Here is a 15,527-nt window from a genome sequence, read left to right as displayed (position 1 = left end):
CAGGGGTGGTGCATCCAAAAGGAGCTCCTTTTTTCATCCCGGATGGGGTCAACCTCTCTAAAGTGAGATAACGAGATTTCTTGAAACGTCCAAGCATGGTTGATACGTCGGCCATCTGGACATAGCTATCTTGGCAGAGGGGGCCAGATAGGTGAACTATGCTGGGCTGTGGCGGGTAAGGTCATGATGGGTGGGGCACTTCGGGTCCATAGAAGGCATTCTTTTGCTTGGGATAGAGGATACACTGATCTCACAGGGCCCTTGGGGGGGGGGGGGGGGGGGGTGCTTGAAGCAAGTCGTCTCGAGACTGCGGGGGAGGGGAGGTGCTCGCTGCCAACAGCTCAAGTTCTTTTTGTCCAGCCGCCGACCTGCTACGCAGCAAGGTGGAAGAGTTTTGTTCATTACTGCCTACAGTGACACACTAAATCAAATCATACAAAACATTGTTTGCTACCTTCTTCATTTACAACGGTCAAGCCTGGCTTGCACATCTATTTGTTTACACTTGGCTGCATTTACAGCTCACCTTCAAAACCGGTAACACTCTTCACTATTCAGATTTTCTGTCATTATATCCCTTTTGGAAGGATTTAAAAATGTATTCCTCCCTCCCCAGGGTTCCCCCGGCCTGGAATTGAAATGTAATCCGAACTAGACTCCTGGGACCCCCTTTTGGGCTAATTCACTCTTGCCCTCTTAAATTTCTATCTTGGAAAGTTGCTTTTCTTGTTGGAATTACTTCTTTTAGATGCTTAAGTGCCTTCTAAACTTATACTTTAGGTTGAACTTTTTTCCAGGTTTGCAATGGCAAAGTAGCCCTCAGAACTAACCTAAAGTTTCTGCCTACGGTGGCCCCCCCACCTTTTACCTTAATCAGACAGTTGGGCTCCTGCTGTTCTTCACATACCCAAATTCAGTAGCCGAGACTGGCCTTCAAACACAAGGCATTAAAAGAGCCTTCTTTTACTATAATGACAGGACTAAATCATTTCATAAGACACAACAACTATTTGCTGCATACACCAAACTACACAATTCATTTTCAAAAGTAGGGGTAGCTCGGTGTCTATTCAAGTGCATTCAAACTTTTTATGCCAAAGCCAAAATACCTCTCCCTGCTCCACTTAGGCCACATTCTACTTGCAAGAAGGCAGTCTCCATGTCCTTTCTGGGTAATATCTAAATGGCTGACATCTTTAAGACAGCTTCCTGGTCCACCCCACGCACATTCACCAAACACTACTGTGTGGATGTGCTAGCATGCCAACAAGCTCAAGTTGGCCAGGCTGTACTACGCACACTTTTTCAGTCTTCTGCGGCATCCTCTGGCTAACCACTGCTTTTCGGAGTGGTGCTTTACAGTCTGTGCACAGTATGTGTATTCACCGAGCCACAAATGTAAAATGTTACTTAGCCTGTAAGCATCTGTTTGTGACATGTAGATCCATAGATTCGCATGCACCCACCCTCCTCCGCGGAATCCATCAGTTCTTTCATATACTTTCTTTTATTTTCTTTCTAAGTTTACTTTCTTGGCCATCTTCTTTCACTTTGTGTACCGTCTCTATCCTCACCCGCCATGTGGGAAAACAATCTAACAGTGGAGATGATACCCATGCACATTACCAGTTCTAGTAGGAGTCACTATACCTTGTGCCTTGAAAGACTTTTCAAAGAAAAACAAGTTGAATACAGCTCTAGATGGCAGAAGTATGCACAGCATGTGAATTCATAGCACTACAATCCCACAAACCGGTACATACAGGATAAGTTGCATTTTCCTTTTTTTTCAAGCAGGTTGGGAAGCGGGGGAAGTAACACGAGGGGCAGATCAACACAGAGGGCATGATTTGAGGGAGTAGAAGCAACACGTGAGAGAGCAATGTGGAGCTGGGGTGGGGGGAAGAGGCACACTGGCGAGCAGGGAGCGGGGAGTGTTTGGCTGGGGACAAGAAGCAATGTGTGAAAAGCAGCGTGGAGCGAGTGGTGAAGAATAACATAGATGAGAAAGCAACGGTGAGGAGTCGAGAATGAGGGCAATATGGAGGAGTAAGGGAAAGCAGACTGACTGTAGCAACACAGTGCAGGGGAAGGGATGGCCATGAGGGAGACAGCTGGGAAAACATGCACTTTAATGGAGGTTTTAACTGAAAATAAAAAAATAATGCTTGAAAAGCAAGAAGTGGAAGCATAGAATCCAGCCAATCTAAAAGTGATGATAAAGAGGCAATGCTCCATGGGAGGAACAAACACAAGATTGACAAGCTGGGACACAAATGAAGGAGGTATATAAGAGTGACCTGAAAGCCAATCCGTGGTAAGCAATGGATGGTCTCCAAGCCCCTGAATGTTCTTAGTAAGCCTACAATATATCTTGCAGCAAACAGTACATACACTGTCTAGTAGGTGAAACCTAATCAGGTCCCCAGTGTCAGAGCCCTTTCCCAAAACTGCCCAATTGTTCCCCCAAGTGGCAGAACCCTTTGCACCCTCTGTAAGTCCTTAACCCTTTCGATGCACCCATCGGCCAACGGCGGTCGCGAGCACTACCTCCGTAGTGCTGCTCATGTCCGTTGGCGGACGCGGCCCCGCCCACTCAATAAAACCGCCGCAGCGCAGCTGAATTGCTGCCGCGTTTAAGCGGCTGGTAAATGGTACCCTGGTACCTAGGACCTGAGTTACTAAAGAGGGTCCCTAAGGGCTGCAGCAGGAATTGTGCCACTCTAAGGGACCCCTCACCAAGCACATGCACGACTGCCATTTCAGGCTGCATGTCTTGGTGCAGACAAAAGTGAAAACACGACTTGTCACACATCCCTGTGTGCCATGTCCCCTACCACTTCATATTATACTTCTAAGTCACCCCTACAGCAGGCTTGACCGCCCTAAGGCAAGGTGCTTAATATTACATGTTAGGACTTATCTGCATGAGCAGATATACGCCCCTATTCTGGTCAGTTCGATTGCTGCCAGTGCAAGTGACCAGGGAAGCCATCTTAAACCATGTACTCGACACTGGTGAAAACAAGTTCCCTAAATACATGATGGCTTCACTGAAAATAGGGATGTTTGATGCCAAACATCTCGTCTTAATAAACCCACACTGATGCCAGTGTTGGATTATCAAAATAACCTTAGAGGTGTGTGTTTGCTGACTGGATTATGCCAGCCTGCCACCCGAAACACGTTTCGGAAGTCCTAGGGTGAGCGCATTTTGCTCTCAGGAGATCAGGAACAAAAGCCTCTCTGGGAAGACAATGTAACCCCCCTCCCACAGGATGACCTGTTGATTTGCCTCCTTTGGTTGGCGAGCTTTAAAAGAGCAACCGCCTTTGAAATGCAAATCTGGCTCCCCTCACAGGATGGAAGCCACCCCCCTACCACCCCACCAACCTCCTCCCCACCTCCACCAGTTCATAGCCCACTTGGCACCTGGACAGGTGGGAAAATTTGCTGGTCAGGTAGGCGTGCAACCCCCAAGGTAGTACCACCCCTCAGGTGGGTTACCTGTGAGCTGGGCACGATTTTTCAGTGATCTGCACCTTTGTGATGCCATATCTAGGATTTCTGGGACACGGTTATGTCCTCTTCACACAGGAAGTGATTATATAGGGAGTGTAATGACCCCAAGGGTTAGTAGCCGATTAACTCCTACCCTACACTCCCCTAACACACCTAAATTCAGTAATTAGGGGAGTCTCTGGCACCAGAGAAGGAGATCCTGATGTCCTACGAAGAAGGACACAAAGAGCCACAGAAGAGAGCACCTGACCTGGCCCCAGCCCCACTGACCAGTCTGCCATTCTTCGACTACTCTCTGCCAAAGTCGACTCTTCCTGAAGCGGAGTGCCTCCAGACCCTGGAGGGCTGCCTGCTTCAATAAAGACCAGGAGCTCCTGTAAATAGCTGACCTATTTAAAATAAACTCCAAAGGCAAGACTCTGAGACCTCTGGAATCGCCAAAGGCCCAACACCCGAAGTCACCTTTTCACCCGACGCCTCCAGGCAGAGTTGAAATAGCCCACCGGTGCGAACAAGGTTCCCCAGCACTCCAGAGTCCCGAGTCCAGCGTGGTTTCACCCCTCGTGGGCTCCACGACATTGCCTGCAGCCTCTGCATGTAGGCCGCCTCGACCCAGATTGCTCCCGCTAAGGAAACCTGATGCCTAAAGACAACTCAACATCCGTCACCCCTAGGCTGTGTAGAAGAGGACCCCTGGTGTCCCTACGTCTCCAAGCATCACAAATCTTGAACCGCCCCACCCCCCCTTTGTGGGTTCGCCTCGAAGGGACTCTCAGTCAGAGACTGCAGCCTCTTTCCGCAGTGACTGATCTCCATTAAAACCTATTGGGCACCCTACCCTCATTTGCACCTTGCACCTGGCCGACCTTGTGCTGCTGGTGGTGTACTATTGGTGCTGCCTTGGACTTTACCCAACACTCACCTTAAATCCTGGGGATTGGTCCTGTAAGTCGATGTACTGTACCTGCTTGCAGAACTTGTTCTTCTTTTCATAGGATAACATTGCAGAACTCAAAGTTCACTGTGTCCACTTTTTAAAGTGAAAAGAATTTATATTTAAAAACATACTTACCTGAACGATTTTTCTCTGATGCCTAAACATATATTAAGATGCTTGCTATTTTTATAAATTGGTGTGGATCTCCTTGATCATGTTGTCATTTATTAAGCAGTGTGGGTATTTGCAAATGTCGTACACTACTGTTTGTTAAGCCGAAGGCTGCTCCACCACACCACTACCTAGTAGAGCACTTAGGGATTCTATAGCAAGCCCTGTCCACTAGTAAGGGAACCCTTGGACTCTTTACATGGTATATCAGATTATTGATATATAACATAAAGAGTCAGCTTCCTACATTGGTGGTACAGTGGTTGGATAGAAGACTTGACATTTGTTGTACCACTTGGTTGATAAGGGATTTCACAAAGGAATCCAAAACTGTCTTTACATTAAAAAAAAAATTTCAGGCGAGCAATTTTTCCAAATTGTTTCAAAATAGCCTTAAGGGCCTTTGTTAATTCCCTTTGCAAAACTGTTTAGAAGTTTAAAACGTTTTTGTTGTAAGTTAGTCCTGTAGAAAGTGTTGTAGTATTTTTTGTCACTTTTCTTAAAAGGTCCCAACTCACTTAAACCGTGACTGATACACCATGTATTTTCCTGGAGCTCGACGGTGGGCTGTATAAAAACCTTTAGTTGGACAGACATATGGCCCTTTGCAAAGTATGGAACCTCTCCATGGGATCTAGACCTACAAAATCCCATCTGCAAACATTGCTTGCAGAAAATGCTAGAGCCATGGGTGAGTAGAACAACCTCCCTTGCGAACATGAGGCAGATGAAGAGCAAGTAGTTGATGATGTTGACTTTGATTCTAACACTGCAGAAAGCAATACCTTTGGAAGCACTCCTAGTAGTGTCTCGTAAGAAGTAGATCCTGAAGATGCAGATTTTCAGAAACTGGCCAAGAAGATGGCATTAGAGGCTAAACTCCTGGCCATAGAAACAGAAAGAGCAGAGATGGGCCTATAAATAGGGAGGAAAACTCAGACACTAAAACACCAAAAGGGATTTTCCCTAAATATACAGAAGGTGATACAGCTTTTGAGAGAGCCTGTAGAGCCAGGAAGGTCATCCAGATGTATTGGGGCACTCTCCTTTTGGAACTGTTTTCTGGTAAATGCAAGGATAGACTCTTGACATTGAATGAGGCAGATGCTGAGTCCTAGGACCACATGAAGAGTACCCTGATTGAGGGCTTTGCACTCACCACTGAAGTGTATAGGATCAAGTCCAGTGAGACACGAAAAACTCAGAATCAATCCTGGGTAGGTTTTGTTGACTTTTCAGTAAAAACACTAGGTGGTTGGTTGAAAGGGAACAGTGTGAATGATTGGGATGGGCTTTACAATTTATTGATGAAAGAGCATCTGTTGAGTAACTGTTATCAAGAGAAATTACATCAGTCCCTGGTAGACCTAGATCTAAGTTCTCCTCAAGAGTTGGATAAGAAGGCAGACACTGGGTCGAAACAAGGATGACCAAAACTTCCACTGGTGGAGTGACCATATAAAGGTCAAAAGCCCCCAAACTGAAAGAGGGTGATGAAGCAAAACAGAAAAACAAGCCTTCTCAAGGCCCCCAAAAACGTACTCCGAACAATGGGCCCGAAACTCTACATAGACACGGGTGGGTTCCAGGGTAAGAAATGGGATCCCAAAAAGGTTTGGTGTCCTGGTTGCAGAGCCCTTAGACACCAAACAGGAGACCGTAGCTGTAAATATAAAAAGAATGCCTCTTGTGCACCTGCAGTAAATGCAGTGGTAAGTCTCAAGATGGGATCATAGGTGAGTCCTGACCTTGTCAAAGAGCTCACTGAGGCAACTCTAGTCTCAGAGGGTGTGGTACATTTAGCTGTCCAGGCTGTCTGCCGCAGTAATCTGCAGAAATACAGGTAACGGCCACATATTAATGGGGTTAGAGTTGAAGCACTTAGAGACACTGGTGCCATTGTCTCCATGGTGACTGAGCAACTGGTGTCCTCAGACCCATACTTGACCTTGTTACTGGCCACAAGAGAACAGTGGAGTGGTATCTTCTGCAGCCCCTGTACAGTGTCTGCTGGGCAATGGTTTGGAGTGCTCCGCATGGGCTGGGGTAAAAAGAAAAACGAATGCAGCCATGCTGGTTATACCTGAATGTGTGTGTGTGAGAAACCCAGAGCATAGTTATGAGAAATTGCCTCTTTTAACATGGTTACCCCCCCCTTTTTGACTGGGCTTTGATGAGGTTTTGATTGTAGTGCACAAGGTCCCTGCCAGTCAGCTCCCCAGTGCCAGTGCTTCTTCCCTAAAAACTATTCTCCCAATTGGCCCTTCATTTTGAGATGGGAGTTCCAGCAACCGAAAAGGAGGTACCACTAGCATCTTAATGTACAGGAGCAGCGAGCATGGTGTGTAGTAAGGCTGGACCTTGGAGCAGTGGGTTCCTTCACCTCGAGGGTATACTTCATGAAAACATATTTTGGACATATTGAGGTTCAAGAAAAAAGCCAAACATTTAAATTAACAGAAACTAGGGGCCTCGTGTGCAAAGCTATTTTGTGGTCGTAAGCCCTGCAAGTCTCAAAGTCACAGCAATGCGCCCTCTGCTATGCAAAAGATGTTACCCATAAAAGCAGGTTGGTTTCTATTGTCTTTCACTTGTCCTTGTAGCATAGTGTACTAATAACTCCTGTATCTTCAAGTAGTGCATTCTCCTTAATTATGCCTCTGTCTTTCCAACGGATTTTAGCCATGCATTGATGGTTTGGGACTGCAGTTGCGGTCCATTCGGAAACCCTTACGAAGTTACTGTCTCAAAGTAAGTGGTAAGCCTTTTACAAAGGGGAAGCTTACCCCATTTCACAGCTTCCCATTCCATTTGAGAATGGTGTTGGGTGGCCTCGCAATCTGCCTGCTCTCTCTGATGCCTTCCAACAGGAAACCTTTGTATTGGACAGCTTTTTTTTTTTTTAAACCTTTTTAGAATTGGAAAGTCAGAGGTAGAAATGGGCAGTTTGCATCAGTCTGTTGCTACCTGTTTTTCTCCATGAGAGCCTATGAACCCCTAGCCTGTGATAGATTGGGTATTTAAAAACATCCCTTTCACCTGGGGAGCTTTAGAAAACTTCTTTAAGAGGCAGACAGTTTGTTTTCCATAATTGTACGCTCTAAAGACCTGTTTACTTTCTGTAGGTTCAACTCCTTGTCTTTGACTCTGCCCCACATCAACAAGTATGATGTCCTTGAGGGGGTCAAGTAGGACAAGAAGGTCAACCACTTGATGTCTTCAATTCTTACCAAATGTGCAATGTCACTTCCGGTCCCCTTGGCATTTTGGAAAATCAGCGTCCATCCATCTTGTGCCCATGTTGACTATTTTATATATCTGATGGCGAATTCGACTTCTCATTAACTATTAACTTTATAGCATGCCTTTTGCTTCTTACTTCAGTTTGCACATGAACATTGTGAGAAAGTTCCTCTTTTGCATGTTTTTTCCTCACTTTTTCACCTGGTTTTGATGTGGTTTCAAATGTAGTGCCAGTGCTCCTTCCCTAAAACAAACTCCCAATTAGTACTTCTGCCCCCTGCAAGACCCTAGTAAATGGTACCCTGGGTATCTCGGGCCTGAGAGCTGGAGAGGGTCCCTTGGAACCCCCCTCACTGGCAGCCTGCAAGTCCCTGTGAGGGGAGAAAACAACAAGGTTGACATGGCGCCCTGCCTTGGTGCCATGCCAACTAGCGGTGCCTGGCAGTATAGGTAAGTCACCCCTCTAGCAAGCCTCACAGCCCTAAGGCTGGGTGCACCATACTACAGGTGGGGGCATATCTGCATCAGCAGATATGCGCCTACAATATTGAGCACCATTTCCTGATATTGCAAGTGCCAGTGAAGCCCTAGAGAGTACATGGGCTGGGAACTCGACAACTCTAGTTCCACAGCATCATGATCGCTTCACTGAATACAGGAATGTTTGGTACCAATATACTCCTTTCATTAAACCCACACTTATGCCAGTGTGGGATTTATTGTACCATGTACCCAGAGGGTACCTCAGAGGTGCCCCATGAATCCCAACCAACCCAGGTGTGGTCTCTGATCAGGTGTATGCAGCCACCCACCACCCGACATGTTGTTTCTGGACCCCTGCGTAGAGAGCCCCTGCTCTATGGGACCGGAAACAATGCACATCCTGGGCATGGGTGTCATGCTTCCTCCCCCCAGGATGGCCAGTGCTCGAAGAGGGTAAGATTCAAAGGCTTCCTCCTTTGCAATGCAACCCCCGCCCAGCCTCTGCTGCTAGCAGCAGATGGCAGCCCCTAGTTTTCACCCCCACCTTGGGCGGGAAAGCCAGCGGGAAAATTCAAAAAGATAAGTGTGTCCATCTCTGCCAATCCTACCCCTAAGGTGGGGGGAAGCAAGGTGAATCATACTTTTCAGTCCCTGCCATCTTAAAGATGGGGAGACCCCTCTAATCGGTGCTAGGCCTGTTCTCCCTCCCACAGTTGCATGGCATAAAAAACGGTGTAGGTAAGGTGCCCATTGGCCATAGCTGTCACTCCCCTAAAAAGCCTTCTATAGTTGGTATTTTGGTGGCTTCCCCAGACCTAGCCCTCAGATCTGCAATGACCAAAGAAAAAAGAAGACACCCTGCTGCAGAAGTCAGAAGACAATTGCCTTGGCCCCAGTCCTACCGGCCTGTCTCCAGCCTCGACAACCCTGCAACCTGTCTTGCAACAACGACCTCCAAAACCCCTGGGAGGACTATTTTCTTCAATAAAGACTCCCATCTCCTGAGGACAGCGGCCCTGTCCAGAAGGAACCGAATCCAAGGACTCCGGATCCAGGTGAATCTGCGTCTCCAGCCCGCTCTGCACCCGATGTCCATGGCCCGAGACTTAGTTGCTCACCAGTGCAGTGAAGTCTCCCTAGGTATCTTGACCAAGTGTCCAGCGTTGGCTGACCTCTCCTGCCCTCCACGCAACGCCTGCAGTGTGAATCCACAGGCTTCCCCCAACTGGGACCGGCTCTGGTAAGAAGAGTCCAACTTCCAAAGGCATCCCTGCAGCCGAAGCCCCTGGTCCTTGGTGAACTGAACCGACAGTGCCCTTCCGACATCCCAACTTACCTCTGATGTCATTGGTCTTCCTCCTGCAACCCCAGGTGCCACACCTGCTGCCTCTTTGGCATCAGGGAAACCCAAATTGAAAAGCATTGGGTGCCCAACGTCGAATTTGCATCCTGCACCCAGTTGCCGCTGCTGGTGTATGTTTGGTGCTGCCTTGTGCCCCCCCGTGCTTGTGCTAACCGCCAAAGCTTGACTCCTGCAACCGATTTCCTTACCTGCAAGCAGTGTGGCTCCAGGCACCCCCTGTCTCCATTGGAAAGCATTGGGTCGAGCGCCGATTTTGACCTCTGGGCCCATCCGCCCTTGTGCCGCTAGTGGTGCAGTCTTGGTACTTACCTGATCCCTGGCCCTTGCTGACTTATGGTTCTGACGACTGGAGCTCTAAGTTTGATACTCACCTGGTTAACCGCAATATTGTTTTCCCCAAATGATAACATTGGACAGTGTGAAAAACATTGTGTCGATTTTTGAAAGTGAAAAGTATTTTTTAATTAAAAACGTACTTGCCTTATTACGAAGACCTGGCTCTTAAAATAAAGTTCAAACAAAGTATAATTGTATTAAATTGGTCTGGATCTCCTTCTTGAGTTGTGTGTCCTTTATTCATCATGTGTGTGCAATAAATGTCTTACACTCCTCTGTGTTAGGCCTAAGGCTGCTTGCCCACACTACCACTAATAGAGTACTTTGGGTTTTGCATTGAGCCCTGTACATTTTATGGGGAACCCCTGGAGTCTGTGCACTGTATTACCACCTAGTGGCAATATCATATACAGAGCCAGATTCCTACAAACATACACATTTTTTTAGCTTGGATATTGCCATTCCTTCTAGCAGCGTTTGTCAGTTCCACAGCTTGTACCTTCATGTGTAACAAGTGAATTGAACAAAGTGAGTGCTACAAAATTATATGTTGCTTAAATGTAACCCGCATTCTATTAGTTAATGTATTTTTTTAAGTTCACTTGTATATCAGCCAGTATATCCATGCATGCAAAAAAGTAAGTAAATGGGCAACCCTCGAAATGCTGCTTGTAGTAGTCTCCTGGTAGGTTTTAGAGTTTCTGTGGAAGCTATTATATGATCTGGTTGCACAGTGCCCTCTGTTAAAAATCCGGGTTGTTTTTCATGTATTAAAACTACTTCACATTAAGACACTAGATGGCAGAAGTATGTCGAACATGCGACTTGAACCAGTGTAATAGGTGGATAAGAACTACTTCCTATGAGAGGGACAAGCTCGTGGAGTTGTGAGATACTCTTAATGTTAGAATTGCTCACACGGGGAGAGGCATGTTTGGACTTTGGCAAGGAATTATCTTGAATAACAAGGAAGGGAGTCGCTAGTTTTTGACCTCCTTTTATTAAGTTCGCCAATCGGAGTTTCCTTGTTTTTTCTTTGTTTACATCCTTTTCGTAATTTTGTTTGTCATATTTCAAAGGATGCATCTCTCAGGCAAAGGGCGGATGTGAACTTGTAAAGAGTGGTAGGGTGTGGTTGGATTGTTATTATTCCCTGAATTTCCATAACCTGCTTTGCTTTTTTCTTTTCTGTTTTGATTGATTGTTTCAGTGTTTCTGCATCTCATACCTTGTGGTATTTTGAGCTCTCTCCACCTGTCTCCCAAGGCGTGACCTTCTAGCAGTAACAGAGACCCACAGGAACTCCCTCGGTTTGAGCAGTCTATGGTGTTGAACTAGTTCCACTTAGGGTTGTTTGATACAAAACTAGGGTACCCTGTGTGTGAGGTGTGTGGAGAGACAGGTCTCAGTGCTCTCTTGTATAAGTCCACATGGGCCAGGCCTGCACTAAAGGCCAGGCCTGAGGGTGCTGGAGGAGGGGTTTGAGATGCTCTACTTGTGCTCACATTACTGCCTCAGGAGCTACTAACAGCCAAACTGTTTTCTTCCAGCACAACACCATGGAATCTCTCTTACTACGAGGAGAGAAGTTGGATGATCTAGTGTCGAAGTCGGAAGTCCTAGGAACACAGTCCAAGGCCTTTTATAAAACAGTAAGTATTTTCTACACTGCATGCTAACTTGTCATACTCACACACGCATCACACCACACAGGTAGTCAATGGCCTTTTTCACACCTGCAAAAACCTTCTAGATATTCCTCCCAGCAACCGTGCTCACAGATTTAAGCAAATGTTTTCTACACAGCTGCGAAAACCTGTTGTCCTTGCCTTCTTTCTCAAAGACTGCTTCCCACAAAGAGTGGAGGAAATGAGTGCAACTCTGCACTCCAAACTGAATTTCTTCTTGGGACTTTATGCCGTGGCTGTGATTGTCTGGGTGTCAGACTGTGAGCAGAATTAACTGCTTCTGGTGATGACATCCAAGATTCAAAATGTTTGTAAAGACACAAGACGTCCATTACTTTTCCCCAGCCCAGAACGAAGGTAGAAGCTGGCATTTTCCTGCCTTCGATCAACATTCCTGTGCAGTCTCCTCCGTGTTAGATTCAGTACGAATTTCTGGCACGAGGGGTGCCATGTGTTTCCTCCTTAGAAGGCACGCTTTGGCTGCCAATGCCAAATACAGTGCAAGCTTGGCTTGAAGTTTAAAATCTTCCTCTATTCAGGAGAGCCATCCATTTCCTTTGTCCTGATCTTGGTGGGACTTTTTAGGTAGATACTGTGGGTCAGGCTATTCAGACCTGGTCTTGGGGTGTGGATTATACTCAGACTGGTTACGCCTCAGGGACAAGGTAAAGACGGTGCAGCACAGGAAAGTGAGCAGGGGAAGATTGAGTTGAAAATGGGTAAACCTGATCTTCAAGGGAAGGGAGGGTTATTCTTCCCAGCTCATGAGATGGACAAGTGAGTTTCGGGAATTGGCCCCTGAATAAAGACACAGGCGGGATGGACGAGGCATTCCTGTTGGCTAATCACCATCTTGTGCACACTGTCCCACGTGGATCAGAGTGCCAGAACACAGGTTCTTGACCACATGCAATTGCAAAACACACCTACCACAAACCAATGCTAATCTCCTCTTAGCCTAGTAGGATATTTAGTAGCCACCCTCAATATGGGTGGAGGTATACATTAGGTTTACTCCCTTTCAGCCCAGTACTCTGCAGCAGAGCCTCTCTTATTGAAAGGTGGAGCACCTCCAGTGGCATGCAGATTGTCGACTCAAGTCGGGGGAAAGATGGAGCAGAATAGAAAATTGACGAGATAGTTATTTTTCAAGGCCTCCAGATGGGTTCTGTATCAACAGACCGTGTTGGGGAAAGTAGATGAGAAAGGAAAAGCGTGATTTTTTTTTTCTCGAGCCAGACAGTATTGGGCCACAGAGTATTGGGTGCCAGGCGAAAGCTAGCAATGTCAGACGGGGCTTGGCTTTTCAAAGTTTAAAACCTTTCTCCTCAGGACACCAGTGCGGGAGAAAAGGGGACAGGGCAGGTGCCTGAACATGTGGACTGGAAATATGTTACTTCCACCATAGATGAGACCGACCTGCATGAAAACTGCTAACTTTTTGGGACAATATGCACACGGATTCTGAAATTACCATTTCAGAGCAATATCTGTCCATCACCTTTCCCTTTTCTGCCCCTCTCACTTCTTTTCTGCCCCTCTCACCTCTCCCTTTTCTGCCCCTCACAATCTTTCTCTCAGCACTGAAGGCTCTGCTGTAAAAAGTCTCCTGTTAAAAGTCAAAGCATCTCTAGTAGATTTGCACACTGTTAAGTCCAGTGGGGATAAACATAAATCAAGATGGCACAACGTTTCCAAACGGTGCAGATGACTTGTCTAAACACCCACTCATTTGTGTTCCAATATCCCTTGGTGAGTCGGTTCCTCTGTCACTGTTCCCAGAACTCCACCTGCAAAGGCACCAGTTTCAGGCAGGCCTTTCTACTGCCACTCTTCATCTATTTATTTACTTGCAGAGCAGGTCAGAGTTGGAGGAAGAACTTGGGGACTGTTGGTTGCAAATCCCTTCATTTTCCTACAAATTTAAGGCTGAGGTGGGTGACCTCGAGGTTTGAGGCACAAACTCCAGAACAGGCCCATTTGCAATCTCAAGACAGCATGTCTTTTTGCACTCAAGGTGTTTGCTGAGGGTGCTGGGGTGACTGCTCCCCTTGGGTCCCTGTTATTTAGGAATTTTGACTGCTATAAACACACTAGTAGCACATTGGGGATGCAAGTGCTGAATATTGTCCATATCAATTCACAGTTTCTGGGAGGAAAGAAGGCAGTATCGGTAGCTTCCAATATCTAGGCATGGGACACACATGCAGGCTCATTTTATCTCCTGCTAGTGCCGCTCTCCTGCAGTTGAGGTTCTCAAAGACCTGAGTACAGGGCCCTGCGTCCTGGTCTGGGAAGTATCTGAAACCACCAGAGTATAGTCTACCTAGAGCCAGAGTCGGGCCGCTTGATTCTCAGTGAGTGGGGATGGATTATTTGGTATTTAAGCTGGCCAAGATAGTAGAATGTACTGTTCAATTAATGACATATGGAGGTGTTGCCTTTTACCATTTTCCTTACAGAGAGGAAGGTAATAAAGCCTGAGAGTTGGTGGAGGAAGTGGGGCGGTTTGGTTACCATTGATCAAGTTTCAGGGTTGAGTCATGGATAAACTCTAAGCTTTTTGATTCAGTGCTTAGAAAGGATGTCTCTTCCAGGATATAAAACGCAGTGTGGGTATTGTAGAGATTGTTAAGTTTTGAATTGTAGGCAGAACTGCTTTGTATTTTTTGAGATACTACGTTTAAAGAAGCTTGCCATCCATCACCCTTACTGAAGAAGTCAGTCTTCCAGTGGATTTTTTACAATTGTATTTTTATGTACAAGTAAGTGTGAAATGGGGATGTGATTACTGATGATCTTAAGGAGGGTGTAAATGTAGATGCTGAAAACAGTTAGAGGCACCATGGAGGAATTGTGCACGTGACTAAGAAGAAGACAGACTCAAATGTTCTCAGAGTTGCTTGATTTGTGTAGGTAGAAGGCAGAAAGACCAGTGAAGAGTGAGACACCCATCACTGGTGACTTAAGTGAGGTAGAAGGCAGCAGGGTTATTTAATGCATTTGTATAAAGCGCAGACTTTACCCGAAAGTGTCGGAGCACTGTACAATAGAACCAGTTATGTTACCTGAGAGAACTGTTGCAGGAATAGAACCAACAAAAATAGCATGCCATAGAGTCGAAGCAACGCAGGCAAAAGGCACACAATCTCAAGCACAGCATGAACAGACTGTACAAGCAAAAGTAAGAATAAATATGACACATTTTACAATGAATAAAGAACTTCCTGGCGAACAATTATGGCATATGACGGACCCTACCCACTCTTTTCTGGCTAGTTTCTGCTTGCCTACGGTTCAAGAAAAATGTATGCATTTTCACAGTGTCAGCACAAGCATGGGGTGGGGGGTGAAGTCATTTATGCAGAGAAGCTGCTTAGCAGTACATTAATTACACTGGACACTAATCCACAGGGCATAAACCTGAATTACATTTCTGTGCACATTTTTTGTATTCTGTTCTACTCATGGAAATGTGTACAGTGCATTGCTACGCATAAGGGCCTCCTGTGCTGAGATAGCTAACAGATAGAATTCTGACTGACCAATTCATGAAAAAGGGCGGTTTTTAGCAATGTTCTAAATTGTGATTCTGTTTTTCTTATTTGAGAAGGAAGGGAGTGTCAGAGTTTTTGTGCCAAAAATGCAAAGGAGCGGCCGCCGCTCCTGGCTCTCTTTATTCTGGGTACTTAAAAGAGTTGCTTGCTGGTGGAGTGCAGAGTTCTAGTGGGGTCATAGGTAGTTAAACTTTGGGTTGGCTTAGAACCCTTCTTATACATGACTC

The 15,527-nt window shown here is 46.2% G+C and overlaps 1 protein-coding gene across 1 annotated transcript in view; it reads left to right on the top strand.

The window, feature by feature from the left end:
- Positions 1-15,527, top strand: part of YKT6 (YKT6 vesicular SNARE protein) — a 118,631-nt gene that overhangs the window by 96,444 nt on the left and 6,660 nt on the right. The window contains exon 7 of the mRNA XM_086943437.1: positions 11,606-11,707. Within this exon, the coding sequence (XP_086799563.1) occupies positions 11,606-11,707 (102 nt within the window). The remainder of the gene's footprint in view (positions 1-11,605; positions 11,708-15,527) is intronic.

The sequence above is a fragment of the Lissotriton vulgaris genome, chromosome 11, assembly GCF_964263255.1.
Source record: "Lissotriton vulgaris chromosome 11, aLisVul1.2, whole genome shotgun sequence".
Lineage (NCBI taxonomy): Eukaryota > Metazoa > Chordata > Amphibia > Caudata > Salamandridae > Lissotriton > Lissotriton vulgaris.
This window is presented reverse-complemented; position numbering and strand designations above follow the sequence as displayed.